Source organism: Mustela nigripes, chromosome 5 (assembly GCF_022355385.1).
Source record: "Mustela nigripes isolate SB6536 chromosome 5, MUSNIG.SB6536, whole genome shotgun sequence".
In the NCBI taxonomy this organism is placed as follows: domain Eukaryota; kingdom Metazoa; phylum Chordata; class Mammalia; order Carnivora; family Mustelidae; genus Mustela; species Mustela nigripes.
The window spans coordinates 23,954,271-23,971,933 of NC_081561.1; the positions used below are offsets into that span (position 1 = coordinate 23,954,271).

The 17,663-nt window shown below is 43.5% G+C and overlaps 1 protein-coding gene across 3 annotated transcripts; it reads right to left on the reverse strand.

Moving 5' to 3' along the window:
- Positions 1 to 1,076: 1,076 nt before the first annotated feature.
- LOC132017152 (sodium-dependent phosphate transport protein 3) lies at positions 1,077 to 16,824 on the reverse strand. 3 transcript variants are annotated; one of them, XM_059398958.1, is made up of 13 exons: positions 16,676 to 16,824; positions 15,786 to 15,859; positions 13,191 to 13,297; positions 11,489 to 11,700; positions 9,159 to 9,392; positions 8,986 to 9,073; positions 6,995 to 7,081; positions 5,403 to 5,521; positions 5,120 to 5,281; positions 4,509 to 4,641; positions 4,272 to 4,419; positions 3,411 to 3,501; positions 1,077 to 1,777 (listed from the first exon to the last, which is right to left on the reverse strand). In XM_059398958.1, exons 3-13 carry the CDS (start codon positions 13,216 to 13,218, stop codon positions 1,643 to 1,645), a joined length of 1,437 nt encoding a protein of 478 aa, XP_059254941.1. In that variant the 5' UTR covers positions 13,219 to 13,297; positions 15,786 to 15,859; positions 16,676 to 16,824; the 3' UTR covers positions 1,077 to 1,642. The 3 variants fall into 3 exon arrangements, with proteins under 3 accessions (XP_059254941.1, XP_059254940.1, XP_059254942.1); XM_059398957.1 differs by lacking the exon at positions 15,786 to 15,859; XM_059398959.1 differs by lacking the exons at positions 5,120 to 5,281; positions 15,786 to 15,859.
- Positions 16,825 to 17,663: the final 839 nt, after the last annotated feature.

The following is a 17,663-nucleotide window of genomic DNA, read 5'->3' on the forward strand; positions in this document are numbered from 1 at the left end:
TTCAGTCACTCCACACCCTTGCCAATCTTTGTTTTCGTCTTTTCTCACTTTCTCTTTCCATTCTGTTGACGTGCATGGTGCCATCCCACGGAGGTTTCCATTTTCATTTCCGTAACGTCTAGTGACGTTGACCAGCGTTTTCATCTTTAGGCCGCTTAGAATTTCTCTTTCATGAAGTCTCTCTTCAAGACCTTGGCCCATATTTCTGTGGGGTTGTCTGCCATTTTTTATTATTTTTTTATTATTTTATTTTTATTCTTTTTTATTCTTTTTTTTTAATTTGCCCATCCATTATCTGACTCCTCTTTTTCTCTTCTTTTTGTTTTCTGCAAACTCCCCTTCTTCTCTATGTTGTAAAATACCCAGAGACAGAGAGAGTTTTCTCATCTTAGCATCATCCTCAGAGCCTGGCTATCTGTTTTCTTTGAAACACCTACTTAATAATACCTGTTGATTTGTGTCAGGAGGTTCTCTTCATGTGCTAGGTTAGCCCAAATTTCCGTTCCTGTGGTTCTGTGGGGCTTTTAGAGATGGCGGGAATTTCTCTTCTAGAACAGTTGCAGCAAAACTGGCATCAGCTCTGTGTATGAACCAGCTTTCACAGCCTGGAGGATGCGTCTTAAGAGGTAGGAACCCCAATTATTTCCTGCTGGAGACAATGATGACTATTTGAGTCCTGGGAAATTAGAAAGAAAGTCAAACAATCTTTTTCAATCTTGAAAAAGGAACTTCTCTGGTATGTGAGTCATTGTACAGTTTCTTCCATCTTGTCATACCTTCAGTATTCTTCTCCTTATAAATCATGATTTCATTTGAAAGCGCCTCTGTTGTCTCCCTTCAATTTTCATGACATGGTCCAAACTATCTCCATGTACCTTCTGGAAGTGCCCATCTTGCCTCCCCTTGAGCCTTTCAATTCTGTCTTTTCTCTCCTTTGATTTATAGTTAACCTCATCCGTTTAATCTCTGCCTGGTCATTTCCCAGTCATTGATCCCCGGAACCTAGCTAAGGATAAGTAGGTATCTGTTTCGCCTGATGGAAATAATCCTGATCTAAATAATTTGAAAATGGTCTATTTGATTTTAGCATGTGAATTTTAATAGAATTGAGCCACATAAATAAACATCCATGTTTCACACATTGCATACAAATAATAAAAAAGTTAATCCCATGGATTACAGCCTTAAATTTCTGTTCCATTCTGAGTTCTATACTGTATGACTACAGCTCCCAGCAGGTCTTCTCTGTGTCCATAATCACCCCTATGAAGGGACTTATCCGTGATTATTTTCACATAGATTTTTTATTCAGCCAGTACTTTCCAAAGAGGAGACTTCAAAGTCAACAGGAATTGACGTTTCCAGTGTGTCCAGCAGCTGTCGACCCTGGCTGCATGCTAGAAAGCCCGTGCATGTCTGAGGACCTGGGGCCCCCTAGGCTCTCCCACAGACCAGTTCATTCGGAGTCTTGGCGGGCGGCCCCGTCCTCCATGTGGTTTAGACACTCCCCAGCGGGATCCAGCACGCAGCCAGAGTTGAGAACCACTGAGCCTATGGCCAAGAATATGAAGAATGACGATTCGTAAAAAACGTCACTAAAGTTAGTGGTCAGCACTGCATTCTGGTTTGTGGGTCAATAGCCTCAGAGGCGGGTGAGGGTCTTCTCTCTGGCCCAGTCCTGGATTTCTACTTGTCCAAATGTGATGTAAAAAAACATGCCAAACATGTTGACGGCAGCAGACAGGAAGAAGACATTCCTCCACCCAGACACAGAATCCTGGAGATGGAAAACACAGAATTATCAGTCTCATGGCTCCTTCCCCCACCAGCTCTAGAAATCCTCCATATTGTGCATTGCAAAACTGATCTCCAAGTATAGCAGGAGTGATCTGCATAGCCACTTAATACCTTAAGTTACCAAAGAAGGTTTTATGAACTTATTGGAGACAGAACGACTCTAAAATGAACAGTGGGCTCTGGGTTGAGATGAATTTTTCCTTTCTTTTCTTTCTTTCTTTCTTCTTCTTCTTTTTTTTTTTACAACAATTTTTTGTATTTATTTGAGAGAGAGAGAATGAGAGAGAGAGAGAGAAAGCACGAGAGGATCAGAAGGAGAAGCAGACTCCCCACTGAGCAGGGAGCCACATGTGGGCCTTGATCCTGGGACCCTGGGATCATGATCTGAGCTAAAGGCAGACACTTAACCAACTGAGCCACCCAGGTGCCTGAGATGGATTTTTCTTTAAACCAAAATAAATTAACCTATACTAATGTCTTCCTAGAAATCTGGATCTCAACATTCATAAAAATACCACATTACTCATTTAAAATTATACCCAAAGTGACGTTTTTAAGATCTCATTCCTGTGTTCTTTCTATTTAGTTTTGGTTTTGGTTGTTGACATCAGGTGTTGACATCAACACCCCTTAGCCGGACATCTCAATACAATGTGTGTCGTATTTGGGCGGAATGACCCTCCTCACCGAGCCCTGGTAAGTCAGAGTTCATTTCTGGCATTAGAGTCACAGTGGATTCCTAACAGTTTGGTCAAAAATGAACCTGGAAACTAGATCACAGAGAGATTTGTTAAAAATGAAACAAAACTTTTTTGTAAGTTGGGACGCCTGGGTGGCTCCAGTCGGTTAAGGGTCCAACTCTTGATTACAGCTCAGGTCGTGATCTCAGGGTGGTGAGATTGAGCCCTGTGGTGGGCTCCGTGCTGGGCGTGGAGTTTGGTTAAGATTCTCTCCCTCTTTCTCTTCCCCTGCCCTCCCTCCTCTGCCCCTGTTCTCTCGCTCTAAAAAAGATAAAACTTTTTTGTAAGTTAACTCTTGTCATCTGGCCATCCCAGCCTGGCTCTGCTTTTTCTTCTGTTCTCCCAGCCCACACTTCACACTGGGTGAACACGTGCCCATAGCCATGCTCTTGTTACCATGACCTCAGCCCCCTTTTATTTAAATTGGACTTGAACGCTTTATGCTTCCATCGTGTAATTGTTCTATTTAGAATTAATCTGAACAGACTCTTCATAACCTTTCCCTTCTGCTCCTCTGTCTTTATCTCTTACCATCCCTTGACATGTATCATTCACTCTGGTCCTAACCCAGAACACTTTCATGCTTTTCTTCCTCCAGGAGCTCATCTGTGCTGTTTTCTCTACCTGAACCACTCATTTTCATCCACCTAGCATCCGTTCATTTTTAGAAGTTCAACCTGTATTTTCTTTCCCTGGGCAACCTGACTTAACAGACTGCCATTTTGAGTCCCCTGTGAAGAGAGGGACCGTGATGACACCCGCGCTTGCTGTCTCTGTCAGACCACACCGTCCTGGAGAGCAGGGGCCCCGCCGTGAGTCTCCAGGGCCTCAAACAACACCTGCCACTTGCAGCTGATCAAGAAACTGGCCAACCTGACTGATGAGGAATCCAGTGGCAGTGGAGGAGATAATTCCTGCGATGAGACCAAATCCCCTTGAGATTCCCATGAGGAAGCTTGCATACCTGTGGGCCAAAGATTTTACAAATGATTTTATGTAGACAGCTGTCTGAGGCTTCTTAGAAGCTCAACTTTAATGTAAGTCAATTTGCCTAATGATGTTTCCTTTACCTAAAGACTTTCAGGGGAATGTCTGTTTGCAAACCCTGAAATCACCTCTCCGTCAAATCAACAACCAGGGGCCATTTCAGTCTCCAGGATCCCAGGATCTACCCGCCACCCCCTCCCGAGGCCGCTCAGCAAGGCGAATGGTGAATGCAGCGCCCAGGACAGCATTCTGGACAAACTGGCTGGGTCTGAAGCCTGGCTCTGCCTTTGTGTGACCTCAGGCTTGTCCCTTCACCTTGGAGTGACTCAGTCTTCTCCTCTTTAGAGCGAGGATAACAATCAGGCCGACCTCGTGCAGTTGTGGGGAGTAGATGTGTTGATATTTGTCTATCAAACAGGGGTTGGCTCACAGCAAGAGCATACATATCATACATATGATGTTACCAATACTCTGAAAGCTTTTCTGAAACACATGTGTCGGCCCTTTCCCAGAGCACACACTTCCATCTCTGGTGGGGAGCTTTTCATCTAAATGATTACTGGCCAAGAGTGGGAACTATTGTTCTGAAACTGCCCTGATAGGTCATGGCCAGGTCTTGATGTTTCTAATTTTTTGTCATTATTGTGCTATCATTTTGCTCATGCCCTAGCATGAGGGAGTCGCAAGAAGGGGTCTAACACCTCCAGAAGACCCTGGGTGGGGGGTAGGGATGGGTAGAGGTCTTACCTAGGGGCGACATCTAAGGTGTTGATGATGAACCCTGAATCACACAGGTTGCTGGTCCCAGGAATGAGTATCAGCAAAATAATGGTTGTCACATAACTGGAAGCCACAAAGGGCAAGGCCACGGCACATAGCGATGGAAGGAGGAGCCCTGGGCAATGAGATGCACCATCAGGACCTCTCTCAGACCATGTGTGGGGAAAAGGGGTTTGTTAACCAAGCCCGTGCACTTATCCTTACCTAGGGATGAAAAGAGTTTTCGCACAGTGATTAATCTGAGAAGGTTCCTGGACAGAAGGAAATCTGCCAACTGGCCTCCTAGAATCGTGCAGCTTGAAGCAGCGATGAAAGGCAGGGAGGACAGAACCCCACTCTGAAGGAAGGAAACACATACAATGCGTGTGGACATGTAGACGGCCCCAGTGTTTATCAGCTCCCCAGGCGACGGTTAACCCGCACTCTGGACATCCTGAGTTGTTTTTTGGAAGTCAGCAGCCTTTTCCACAGAAGAGGACTGCCTCAGGGCAGAGGGCTGGTTGCATGGCAGTACACTGGGCTCCAGAGAGAGTGATAGTAAGCTCTAAAGGACACTGAAGAGTCGGCTGGTGTTGCAAAGTCCCTCAGTGGCTGAGGACACAGCTCCTGCAGCTGCTCTGTCACTCAGTGGTTGTGCGATCCAAGGCACATCTGCTGACCTCTCCATGTCTCCAGGTCCGTGCCTGACCTCCCTCAAGGTCATTGTGAAGGTCAAATGAGTTGTTCTGTGCAAGGCCAGAGTGCAGTAGGCAGCATGGAACTCTTTCTCCTTATCGCGGTTACTGTTTTCGTAGATGTACTGCAAGGATACTTACGTCTCTGATGTTCACGTGGAGCACAGAGCTGATGTAGGTCGGCAGGTATGTTATGATGATGGTGCATAACCAGAAATGGCTGAAAAACCCCGTGAAAATGGCCCAAAGTGGTAGGCATCTGACCATAGCCTTTATGGGGACAGATCGTCTGGGAGAACTGGACTGAAAGGAAAGATCTAATCAACATGGCGTTGGAACAGGTGTGAGGAGGCCTCTGCCAGGAGCCCCACACCATGCCCTAGAGGCCTCCACATAGTCCACAGGTAGAAGGGATGCACTGTACCTGTTGAGCCAGTGAGGCGACGATGTAGTCCTTTTCCTGGACACTTATGCATGGGTGGTGCATGGGGTCATCATAAATCACCGTGAACCACAGGAGACAGCAGACACAGCCAATGCTACCTGGGAAGCCAGGACCCTGTTAATTTTCGGGTAGATCTGTGTGCTGGGGAAGGGAGGTTCCTCCGATGTGGCCCACATCCCCTTCAAAGCACACCTATCGATTCATGGTTATTCCACCAGGAGCTAAACGTGTCCGCTTCTTTATTTCAATTCTTTTACAAATCTCCATTTTTAAAAAAGATTTATTTATTTGAGTGAGAGAGAGAAAGAGAGAGAGAGACAGCAGGAGCGAGAGAGGCAGAGGGAGAGGGAGATAGAATCTCAAGTGGACTCCCCGCTGAGCACAGAGCCCAATGCAAGGCTCGATCCCAGGACCCTGAGATCATGACCTGAGCCAAATCCAAGAATTGGAAACTTAACTGACTGCAACACCCAGGGGCCCCTACAAATCTCCTTTTAAAAGCTCTCCAGAGACCACCTCGCAAATATGGAGTTGCATTTGGCAATGTCAGAGCCCTCTGGAGAGAACCTGAGCACGAACGTACCATTGCCTAGCTGGTTAATTACTCTTAGGACCCCAATGGATATAGAGTTAAGTCATTAGCAGCTATTTCTTATTAACCACAGTATTGTCTTATTTTGGAAGATCTGAGTAGTCAGGATTGGGGAACATAGTAGTCATACATACATGAGACGACCTGCCAGAAAGTCAGTGTGGCAAGGCAAAATTTTCGGCACATTTGCAAAAGATAGTGTTCTTTCTATTCAAACAATATGCTCACTATGGATTTCCAGAAGAAATATTTCTTGACAGTACCTGATTAACACGTGTGAATCCAAGTGACCTGGGATTAACATCATTAAGGAGAGAGCCATACAAGCCAGAACCATATTGAATGACATCATTTGGTTATAACAACAGAACAGAAATGTGTCTCATTGCTAAGATCTGTCATTTGAAGATGGTTAAAGACTCCATCTGATGGGATAAGCCCTGGAAGTTTCCCTAGGGAAGGATTTTTTTTTTTTTTTTTTTTTTAAGTAGATCCTACAACCAGCGTGGAGCCCATTGTGGGGCTCAAACTCACGACTATGAGGTCAAGATCTGAGCCAAGAACAAGAGTCAGACAATTAACTGACTGAACCATCCAGGCCCCCCGGGAAGATTAGCCTGGTAGAACATAGATTAAGGGAAACTTGGCAGAAATAATAATTACAGTAAAATATGAAGACACATTTAAAGTGTGTTCCACCAACTTTTGGGGACACTGATATTTTAACCACAAGGCAACTAGACCTGGCACTTCAGACATGGTGGCGGAGAGTCTACAGAAGACACCTGGGGTGGGAGGGGAGGGGCACTCCCAGTTCCTCAGAGGTCAGCACAGGGAGTCATTCCCTAGACTGGAGAGTAAGGGAGCCACCAATCATCAGCATTCTCTCTTCTCTGAGCATAGGTGACAGGTAACATGGGCATCCAACCAGAAATGGCTGGCCAACAGAGGGTTTGGGATTGAGGGGAAAATGACTCACCAAAGATGTAGAAGATAAAAGGCCAGCCCAAGGCCTGTGAGATTAGTCCCCCAACGCAAAGGATGATGAAGGACCCAAATGCTGCCCCTAAAGAGAAGAGGGACAAAAAGGCACATATGAATACAGCAAAGGGCTGAGACTGAGTGGCCTCCCGGACCTTGTCCCTACAGAGTGTTACTGAGTGAGGAGAGTCTCTCTTCCTGCTCCCACATCTCCCCCGATAATGGTGTCATGTGAAGTACTTGGAATTGGTAAATAATGGTAATGGTAAATAATGGTATGCCTCCTGACACTTCAAGAGCTCCTTAACCCCAAGGAGCCCAGTTCAAATCCCTTAGTTTGTCATAGAAACTCTGCTCAGTCATAGCCCACCAGTATTTCCTTAGAATCAGAGTTGCGTTCTGGCAGGGCACAATATGAGATTGAGGACAGGAAGGAAAAGTCTTACACGGATGAATAAGATATTGTCCGTGACCTCAAGGAGCCTTCAGTCCACTTGGGGAGAAAAAAGCATGAGCCAAATTCACTGTTATAAATATAATCTAGTGTAGACCTTGGAGTTTGAACATACTTTACAGAGACCTATAAGAAGAAATGCATTTTACACGGTGACATAATATACACACAAATACATACACATACAGAAACCTCAGACAAAAGTTTCATGAATCAATACTTAGACTCACCATGTGCAATGCACTCCAACATGTTCTATTCTATTCAGTTTTGTTTTTAAATACTTTTTTTTTTGACCCACTACATTAATTTTATGGCCCCCAAATGGGTCCCCATCTGTACTTGGGGGGGGGGGAAGGATGTGGAATAGAACTACAATAATCAACCCTAGTGTCTTGTGGATGAGCACATGGGGAGGGTGTAAAAGCTGATGACGAGGCTTACAAATTGTTTACATGAGCTAAGCTGTGGAATGGTTGGATTTTGGGTAAAAGAAGCCAGGAGTAGAGGACCTTACAGGAAAATGTGCCAGGAGAGTAGAGCCAGAGAGAAGTTATGTGCCAATTGTAGGTGACAAGAGCCTTGCTTTCAGAGGGATGCCAAGTGGAAAAGCAGGCTGGGACCATATGGCAGCTGATCTTTGTATCCACACCATAAGGAGTTGGGTTTCTATCCGCAGGCATGGAGGAATGCAACTCGAAGCCCGAGCAAGTGAGCAAATGTGTCTTATCTGTGCTTAAGGGAGGTAACTTGGCTTTGATGGAGAGAGAAGTCTGCAGGGGACAGAGATGGAGGAGGGAGAAGAGTTGCTGAGAGTGACGGGGTTTAGGAATCTGGGTGTGATGTAGGTCGGCAGGTATGTTATGATGATGGTGCATAACCAGGTTCTGGAGCCGATGGCCAAGAAAGAATTATTGAGCTGTTTTTGGTGCAAAATGGTGGTTTTATTGAAGCGTGCGGACAGGACCTGTGGGCAGGGTTGTGCCCCAGGGTTGTGGGGTGGTAACTATAGACTATGGGGAGGTTTTCCAAAAGAACTTTCGTACACTTAAGAGGACCTGCAAGATATGGGAGGCCTTGCCATTGTCAAGTTAAGGTAGTTTTTCTCCTCTACTAAGGCCTTAACTTTAAGATATCTGGAGGCTTCCTGGAAGAGTATCACACATATCCCACCCAGGAGTGGGAGGGGGGAGTTGCAGGGTGTCAGCCTGCGCTTTGTCCTCAGCTGGACTTCTGCTTCCTCATTGAGAGCATTCATGGATAGAGAAGACAGGACAATTGCAAAGGAAGGAGCCGGAATGCAGGTAGGTTGCTTTAGAGTAAAAATGTGTAGGATGCAGCCATACATTGGAGCTGGGAATGAGAGGCTTGAGGGAACCTCACTTCCGCAAGCATACACTTTCAGTGCTACCAGCTCGGGGAAATGGCAGTGAAGAAGTCACTGAGTCCTTGGTGTGATCTGATCACACGGCCTGGAGAGGCAGACAGTAGGGCGAGTGAGATCACAAGGCTGTCATCCACACACGCGTCCTTACCTGAGCCTGCAATGCTGGTGAGCTTACTTCGTTCAAGTGGGGGAGCCCACTTGGCCCAAATTGTAAACTGACCTGTCCATGCCATTCCCTGAAAGGAAAATCATTAAGACCTGTGATCTTGAGTAGAAATCTGGCACCTTTGTCCCACTCAGAACGAGAAAGTAGCTGGATACCTGGGCCATGCCCTGGATTGTCCGAATCACGATAACCAAAATCACTCCGAAGTCAGCAGCCAATGGCGTAAAGAGGGTGAGAAGGGAGGAGATCAGCAGCCCAGCACCGAGCATCTGTTTCGCTCCCAGGATCCCTGCTAAATAGCCACTTGGGATCAGAGTCACTATTATCCCATAGCTGATGGAGCTAAAGATGATACCCTGAGTCTCTGGGCTCCATTCATACACAGAGGCCTGGTGGGGGGTAGGGAGGAAGAAAGAAAATTATTTGCTAAGAAATTCTGTTACGAAAATCTACTTTAAAACCAGTGCTGCTTGGGGTTGATGGTATTCTAGTATAAAAATCCATTTTTCTATATTTTTTTAAATATTTTTGCTTTTAAAATTTATTTTCTCAAATTTTTAAAATTTAAATTCAATTTAACTAACAAATTGTGTATTACTAATTTCAGAGATAATTTAGTGATTCATCAGTTGTATTTTTCACCTAATACGTATCCCACTTCTTCCAAACAAACAACCAATTATACCCCTAATCTGCTCCTTTCTGAGAGGAGTAAAAACAAAAAAATGAAGAAGGAAAGAGATAAAGAAATGAAGGCACGGTAGGAAGCTATTAGATGAAATAAAGCCATTGAAAGATATTTCATCTGAGAAAGAGCTTCCTTTAACTATTTGCTTCTGAGAAAAGTTGGGTGACATGTTGACTCTCATTTCAAAAATTAAAAAAACACAATTGAACTTCATCAAAATCAGTCCTTAAAATCAAGTTTAAGAATTATGGTCTGCCTTGGCAGAGATGATTTCCTAAAACACGTATTGCATATTAGTAAGATCACATTCTTCTCATGAAGTAAGCCAATAAATAATTTTTGGTAGCCTTCTAGATATGTGACATCATGCTATAAATTGCAGTAAAGAAGCAAAAATATATAGATAGATAATATGAACTATTTTTATTCATTTATAATAACTACAAATAATGTAAGATATGGGATTCTGGTCAGAATTCAAATTTGAGGGGCACCTGGGTGGCTCTATCTTTAGGCATCTGGGATCGAGCCCCACATCCAGCTCCCTGCTCCATGGGAAGCCTGCTTCTCCCTCTCCCACTTCCCCTGCTTGGATTCCCTCTCTCACTGTCTCTCTGTCAAATAAATAAATAAAATCTTTAAAAAAAAAAAAGAATTCAAATTTGAGGATAAACATCAGTAAAATAGGGACTCTGAGAAGAGGGAAGAACAATTTGCAATGATCCCGGGGAGGAAGCAATACTTGAACCATCCTTTGAAGAATGACGATGATTTGTACAAAGAGAAGTAAGAAAATTCATTTTTATTGAAGAGGAAAAGTGAATTTGTAGCATTTGAAATGAAACCAAGTGATGAGAAAATAACCAGGACTCTGAATTGCCCAGAGCCTGGGCCACCGATAGATCTGAGGGTGATCTGAGGGTGATAGATCTGAGGGTGATGAGAAGTGCGGCCAGATTTTGGAGGAGCGCAGCACATCGAGAGAGAATTTTGGCAACTTGAAGTTATCCCGGAATCTTGAACACAAGAATGTGAATGTGTAGGATGAATGATGGAGAAAAGACGGGAGACAGAGAGGTCATTACAGATAAGCTGGGCCCAAGGTAATAAAATCATGAAATGCAAAGGTGACATTAGGAATGTACAGTAAATAATAGTTTAAAGAAAAAATTTAAAAATAGGGTGTAATTATGATTCTCATACAATATTGTGATAAAGATTTTATTTAACTCATGGATTATTGGAGGAATTAGTAAGATGTTACAACTGGTCCAAAGAGAAGTCAAAGACTCTTAAGCAGGAAGTAATGCTGAATTAGATTTTCAATATATAGCAAATTGGCTTATTCAGCTGCGGGGCAAGTCAGGAGAGTATCAGTTGATTTTCCACAGGACAGAATTCTTTTGCAGAGCCATGGGCAAAAATTCCTTGCATGACTATTTGTTCTAGAGAACTTACAGAATTACAGAGTGGCCCTGAGACAATGAAAGGTGCAGAGATCTACATAGAATCCCTCAGAAGGGTGTGCCAGGTTTTTCACGGAAGACACCTAGTATTCTGTTCCTTTGCAGAAGTTTTCACAATTTCTTTCTATAGTCCCCCTACTTTGTAATCATAACAATCTCAGTGAAGGATTATTTTTATCACAGAAGTAAGCAGTATCTCAAAAACAAAATTCTAGGCTTTTTGCAGTTGTTCATTGAAAATTCATACTTCTATACTTTACAGAATCAAGATCCTTCCTTTCAAACTCGGTTTTCCCTCTCAACAAAAAGCATCGTTCTCCATGATACTTACTCCTGTATTAAATTCCTTCATGGATCTGCTGGGGTTGTTGAGGGTGTCCACAAGAGGTCCTTCTGTGGAGGCATTGGACAGACCATGCTGTTGAGTGCTGTTCACCATGGCAATGATTGCAATGCTCAGACTCACACGCTGGGTTATCATCGTGAAGTTTGAGAAGTGCATGATGAGAGCCAGTCCATAGCGTAACGAACAGAACTCTGGACCTAGAGGACAATATGGAAGTACATAATGAGCATCCTGACTGAGGCCACCATCTTTCCAGTTATCCCATGGCTAAAGCTGAAAAAGATATCAGAGACCTCACTCAGCCCCACTGCCTTTTTTTCACCGAAATAATCATGACCACATACAACGTCACTTTGTCATATTCTTTAGGTGGCTGCACAATAGTCAATCTGGGATCTTACAGTCAAGTAAAGCAAATATGGTCTTTTTTTCCCAGAGGTGTGGGGAGCAATTGGCAGCCATAGGAAAACCTAAGTAAATGTATTTGTGTCACATTGTCCCAAAATAAAGTGAATGGGGGACATGGTGGTAGAGCCAGTGACAAAACCCAGGTTACCCAGCTGTAAGTCAGAGGTCCTGTCTGTTCTGCATATTCATTCACCATAAAGCTTGGAAGTTTATACTTAGGGAATTGCCATTGAAGGAAGCTAACCAAACCTCAGGGATTCTCTTCTAAATATTTAAGATAGAATGTAAATGAGCATCTCATTTGGTCCTACTGATTCCTTCAGGTGATGCTCACTTGGAAACATTTTTGTTGTGTGCCACTAGACTCTGACTGCATGAGTGTCCAGCTTTTAAAAAAACTAATGCAGTGAACCATTTTTACTGAGTTTGTAGATGACACAGTGCTGGGTTAGTATTCAGTATGTTACAAGACAGCATATTTTCCTTAAAGATTTACTTATTTATTTGAGAGAACGAGAGAGAGGAGGGCAAAAGGCAGAGGGAGAGGGAGAGAGAAAATCCTCAAGTAGATTTCCTGCTCAGGGTGGAGCCTGACACGGGGCTCGATCTCAGTACCCTGAGATCATGACCTGAGCTGACATCAAGAGTCGGCTGCCTAACAGACTGAGCCACCCCAGTGTCTCCAAGAACACATTTTTTTAAAAAAGTCCTCACAAGGTGGAACAGTGGACCAATATTGCAAAGGTTTCCAAGTGAATGATGGATTCGATTTTTTCTGTGAACTTGGAGAACTAGAACTACAGAGAAACAAAGAGAGGACCTGTGAGTAAACAGATAAAAATATAATGAAAGAGATGATTTGTAATGGCCAAATAGGTTCACTGATAGAACTATTTTCCTGCAAAAGAATTTTTTCCTTGCTACTGGAGGATTCCAAACTCTGGAAAATAGCCAGCTGCTTGGCAATATACTATAGCAGGAATTTATACATAGGTTATTTTAAAATGACTTTTTAAAGGCTTATTCCAATCTTTATGTCCCAATATTAATTGGTCATTTGGCTTGATTTCTGATAAATAACTCAGTGGGGCTCCCTAAACAAAAAAGCAACAAGTAACAGGATGAGGGGCTGGAGCTTGTCCAAAGTTCTACTCAGTCTTTGAGTCTTTCTAATGGGTGACATGAGGAAAAAAGAATTAGGAGGGGAAAGCAAGAAAAAGAACAGCCCTGGAGATGAGTACCCACTCTTTCATAAAGTAGCCTGCAAACAAGAGGTTACCTTTCCGGCTGGAAGTCTTCTTGTCCATTTGGATCCTTTGGGAAGTGGTGGCGCAGTCTGTGGACTTCCCTTTGTCTTGAATCTCTTTCACCACGGCTGTGTTTTATCTATAGGATGAATAACAGTCCAAAACACAACACACAAATTACCTTTCCTGTGAGTGTGACCTTCTTTCAGCATCAAAGTTGTGATCCAACACAGCTACGTGAATGACATTTTGCCATACACGCTTCTTAGGCTAACAGAGGACTCGGCTTTTATAAGAAAATCGGGCTACAAGACTTACAACTAGTCGTTTAAGTTCTGCAACTGTCCATTCCCTTGTCTGTTTAGAAAGAATCAGCCTTTCTGAGTGGTGCCAGAAAGAATTAAATGAGAAAGTTGCAAAGCACAGAGAACTGAGCAAAGGCGAGGAGTATTGTGGCTTGGGGTGAATCAGAGGACAGGGAAGTTAAATAAACTCAGGAGCTGAGAAAGTTCCAGAATACCCTTTCTTTTCCTTCTGACCTTGTTTCTCTCCCTTCTGGACAACGAGAATAATGCTGCACTGGATCTTCTCTGAACAGGAAGGATGACATTGCACAACACATAGGTGTATTACATTTGAGGCTCTGAAATGTTTATTGTTGTTTTTGCTACAGGCAGTTTGTTTGTCCAGATCTAAATAGATGCCCCATGGCTAAACTAGACATGGTCAGCACCAGGAAACATGTTGGCTTTTGTCCTGCCGCGGCAGGCTTTCGAGTCTTGCTAACATCTGGATGATCTCAGGAGCCCGGTTCGGTGCTTATCACTCAGGATCTTAGCTGAAGCACAGTGGAACAGACAACTTGTTTACCTGGAGTTCGGACCACTTTCTAGCTGATTTCTCTTGTTGGGAAAGTTCTCAAGACTTGCCTAATGGAACTTCTTCGCTGTCCGTGCAACTTCTAGTATCCATACTCCACTGAAAGCTTTCCCACCAACCTCATCAGTCAATCTAAACTCTAGAGCGGAAAGATGCTCAGAGCTCCTTGGGCCCAACTGTTCATTTTACTGGTGAGAAAATTGATGTACTGGGAGTCTGAGAGCTTGACACCTGGTCTCACGTTTTACTGAGCCAGCACCAGCGTTCCTGATGGCCAGACTGTTGCTTATTCTGTTAATACTACTTCCCCTTTGGGTTCCTATTTTAAGCTCAGCTTTGAACACAATAGGGTAGCTTCCTTTTGAGGTATTCTACAGGGGAATTTATATGCCTTTAAGTGGTTTTGATCATTTACTCCAGAAGGCAATTTGATGAGGAAAATACTTTCAAGCGGAGCTTGTAATATTTAAGAGAATAAAAATGACTAGTTTTTCTTGCTTTTTTGGTGAGTGGAAAGCTCTCACAACCCTGTCACTTCAGCTGTCCTTCCCCTTCCACCTGCTGCCATTCCTACCTTCGTTTTCACTATTTCACATAATATGAATTTTGCCTCAATAGTGGATCTCATTTGTTAATTTCCTTTTTCCGTCGCATGAAACAAAGAGAAATTGGGCAGACATTCCAAACTACTCTAAACTAGGGTCCTTCGGGGATGTAATAATGAAAACTATTTTCCCAAAATAATCACAGAAGCATATGAAAATGATGGGGCCTGAGTGTTATCATGACCGATACACACTCAGAGATAGTGGGAGTCTCGGTCCAGTTGTAAATACTATTAGGGACCCTCCCATTTAGGGGTGACACTTCTAAAAACTAGCGAGTCCTAACACCAAAGCTATAAGTAAATATAGAAAAATCGAACAGACAGTAAATGAAAATTTGACCTTTTAAAAATAAGTATAGAGTTGTAGTTGATATAAAATTAATAATGTAGACAGTATGGTTTATGCAGAAGCAAAAGAGTAGTTTTTGTGTTTGTTTTTGTTTTCCTATTTGTTTCAGTCTAGAACCCACTATTTTGTTATAGTGTTCTTTTTATTGCTCTTAGATCTCCCCTAATCCCTGGCCTGTCTTGCATCATCTCTGTTAGTCGAGTCTCCCAGTTTACTCAGAGTAAATGTCACATGTCGTTGAAGAGTATGAACCCTCAGTTCAAAGGGCATCCAGGGACCAAGCTCTTCTGTCCCATTTTCAGCTGAGTAAACCTGTGCAGGTTTCATAAGCTACCAGAGCATTGGTACAGGAAACAGAAAAGAACAGGACAAAAAACAAAAATAAAAACAAAAAACAAGATATATGGGGATGATATTACTTCATGGGACAGCTGTGAGTAAGGGAAAAAGAAAAGATATTGAGACACACCTTCTAAACGTGAAGTACATGTTGTGTTCTGTTCCTGATATTAACAACAGCAATCATCATCAGCACTCACCAGATGGGCGCTCGGGCCCTTGCAGGTTAATGAGTATAGACTTAGAGCAAATAAAATACATTTCTGTGGAAGCACTTTTGATTGATTGTTCAATCAGTTTCAAACATTTCCTTTGAAAAGCAGGTTCTTCTGAACTAGAATCCACAAGATGGGGAAGGAAGGGATGCATCTTGCTACGAACATCAGAGAATGTGGGAAGAAACAATGTCTCCCAGGTTAGTAGAGCTGAGGCCCCTTTTTAGCACCTGCCTACCTTTTTGAAAGATGGGTAGTGCTGAGATAAAACTCGTTACTCCAGTAGGTCATTTATGTCATGCTGTCAATTCACTTATGAATTTAGTCGTAAAAGAAAGAAAGAAAGAAAAAAAAAATTGTATCAGGGACTGATAGTGGGTGATTCTAGAAAGCAGGGTAAGGCCCAGATCAAGTGCACCTTGGGGGACTCACAGCTGGGCTCACCAGGTCTGCACAGTGTCTGTGCTCCTTTCCTCCAAGTGACAACCTCAAAGTTATCTTCCAGGCACATACAAGCCCAACTGGACTTTGAATGAGGGACTTTCTCTGGCAAATTGGGAAAAGGAACCTTCACTGACTTTCCACCTAGGCCTTCCCATGAGAGCAGCATAATCCTAATCTCTCTGGGCCCTTCTCCTGAGTTGCCCAGTGAGGACACCTAAGCCAGTGAGCCCTACAAGCATACACGTATTCTTGTTTTTACTCTTATTTACGACTTCATATGCTCCTTTTCTTGAGAGACAGTTTTGAATATACATAGAAATCAGAAAAGACTCATTTGCCACAGTCCCCGAGCCCACAGCTGTTTAGTTCTGACCCAGTGTTTTATCCCACAGTGAAACCCATCCAACTCATCCAGGTGATAGGGAATCCTCAGAGAAGGGATCATTGCCCCGTGTCCACTGGCACTGGTGGCCTCTCAAGCCTTGTTCGATTGAGTCCATTGAATTGATTGCATGTGTTAGAAAAGTCCCTTCTTCATCTGGAAACAGAAACCATTCCCGGGTGGTATCCTTAGTCTGCTCTTAACGTTTTCCTCTGACTTCCCCTCAAACTGTTCCCTCCCTTTAATGGATCTCTGCTTGATTAGTAATTATCCTCCGACCCAAAAAGAAGAAAAGCACTTACCTTCACCATTAAACCAGTATTTTAAGCCCTAGACTATAAGGCTCCCTGAAGAAGTTTCTATCCTTTCCTCCCTTTCCGATTATTCCAGAGTTTCACAAGGATAAATACTGAGCCATGTGGCAGTGCGACAGCATCAGGTCTGGCCCTGCATCCTCAGAGCAGGGCGCCTGGGTTTGACTCTGCTGCTTAATTTTTAACTTCATTTTCAAGTTGTCACCGATAAAATGAGTATCTCAAAAAGTGACATCATGTTTTTCTGCTTTGAACTGTGCATACAACCAAAAAAGTCAACAAGCATTTTTCCTGAAAGGAAGGTGGCGTATTGTGGATGAAAGACCAAGGCTCCCAGGGTTAGAGGGATGAGGTGAACCCCATCTTCACTTCCAGCGTTTTCTGCGGCCTTAGACAAGTTGCTCATCCTCTGTGAATTTCATTAGTGAAGCAAGGGTTATAACACCCAGCTCATGGAGTCATTATGCAAATTAAACGAAATACTCATGCTGACTGGTAGTCGGTTTTCCATAAATGAGATGTTTCCACTAAGGGGTTCTGCTAAGTTGTCTAGACTTTCCTTAAGTTTTTGGTGCCCACATTCTTATAAACTTTGACTAATCCAATATCTTTTCATGAAGCTACCCTTTGTTGGGGAACATCATCAAAACTTGTGGCCACTGACTGACCCCTAAGCTAGGCTTAGACACTCAGAGGCTCCTCGGCCTCTCCTCTGTCCCGAGAATGTGGGTCCCACTTACCTTTTCTGCTCCCAGAGGCCGCTACAAGGACATAACCTTGAGCTGGTGATGTGTGTTGAGAACACCTGTAGGATATGTGGCTGAGCCCAGTAAGGGCCTCTTTATAAACTTCTAAGATTTGGAAGGGGGGTGCAGAGATCCTTTTCTGTCATGCATGATAAGGGTCATTCCCTTTGTTGTTATTAAAACAGCCACCGGCCGACCTGGAGTGGCCGTGTCTGTCATCAATCTTTTCT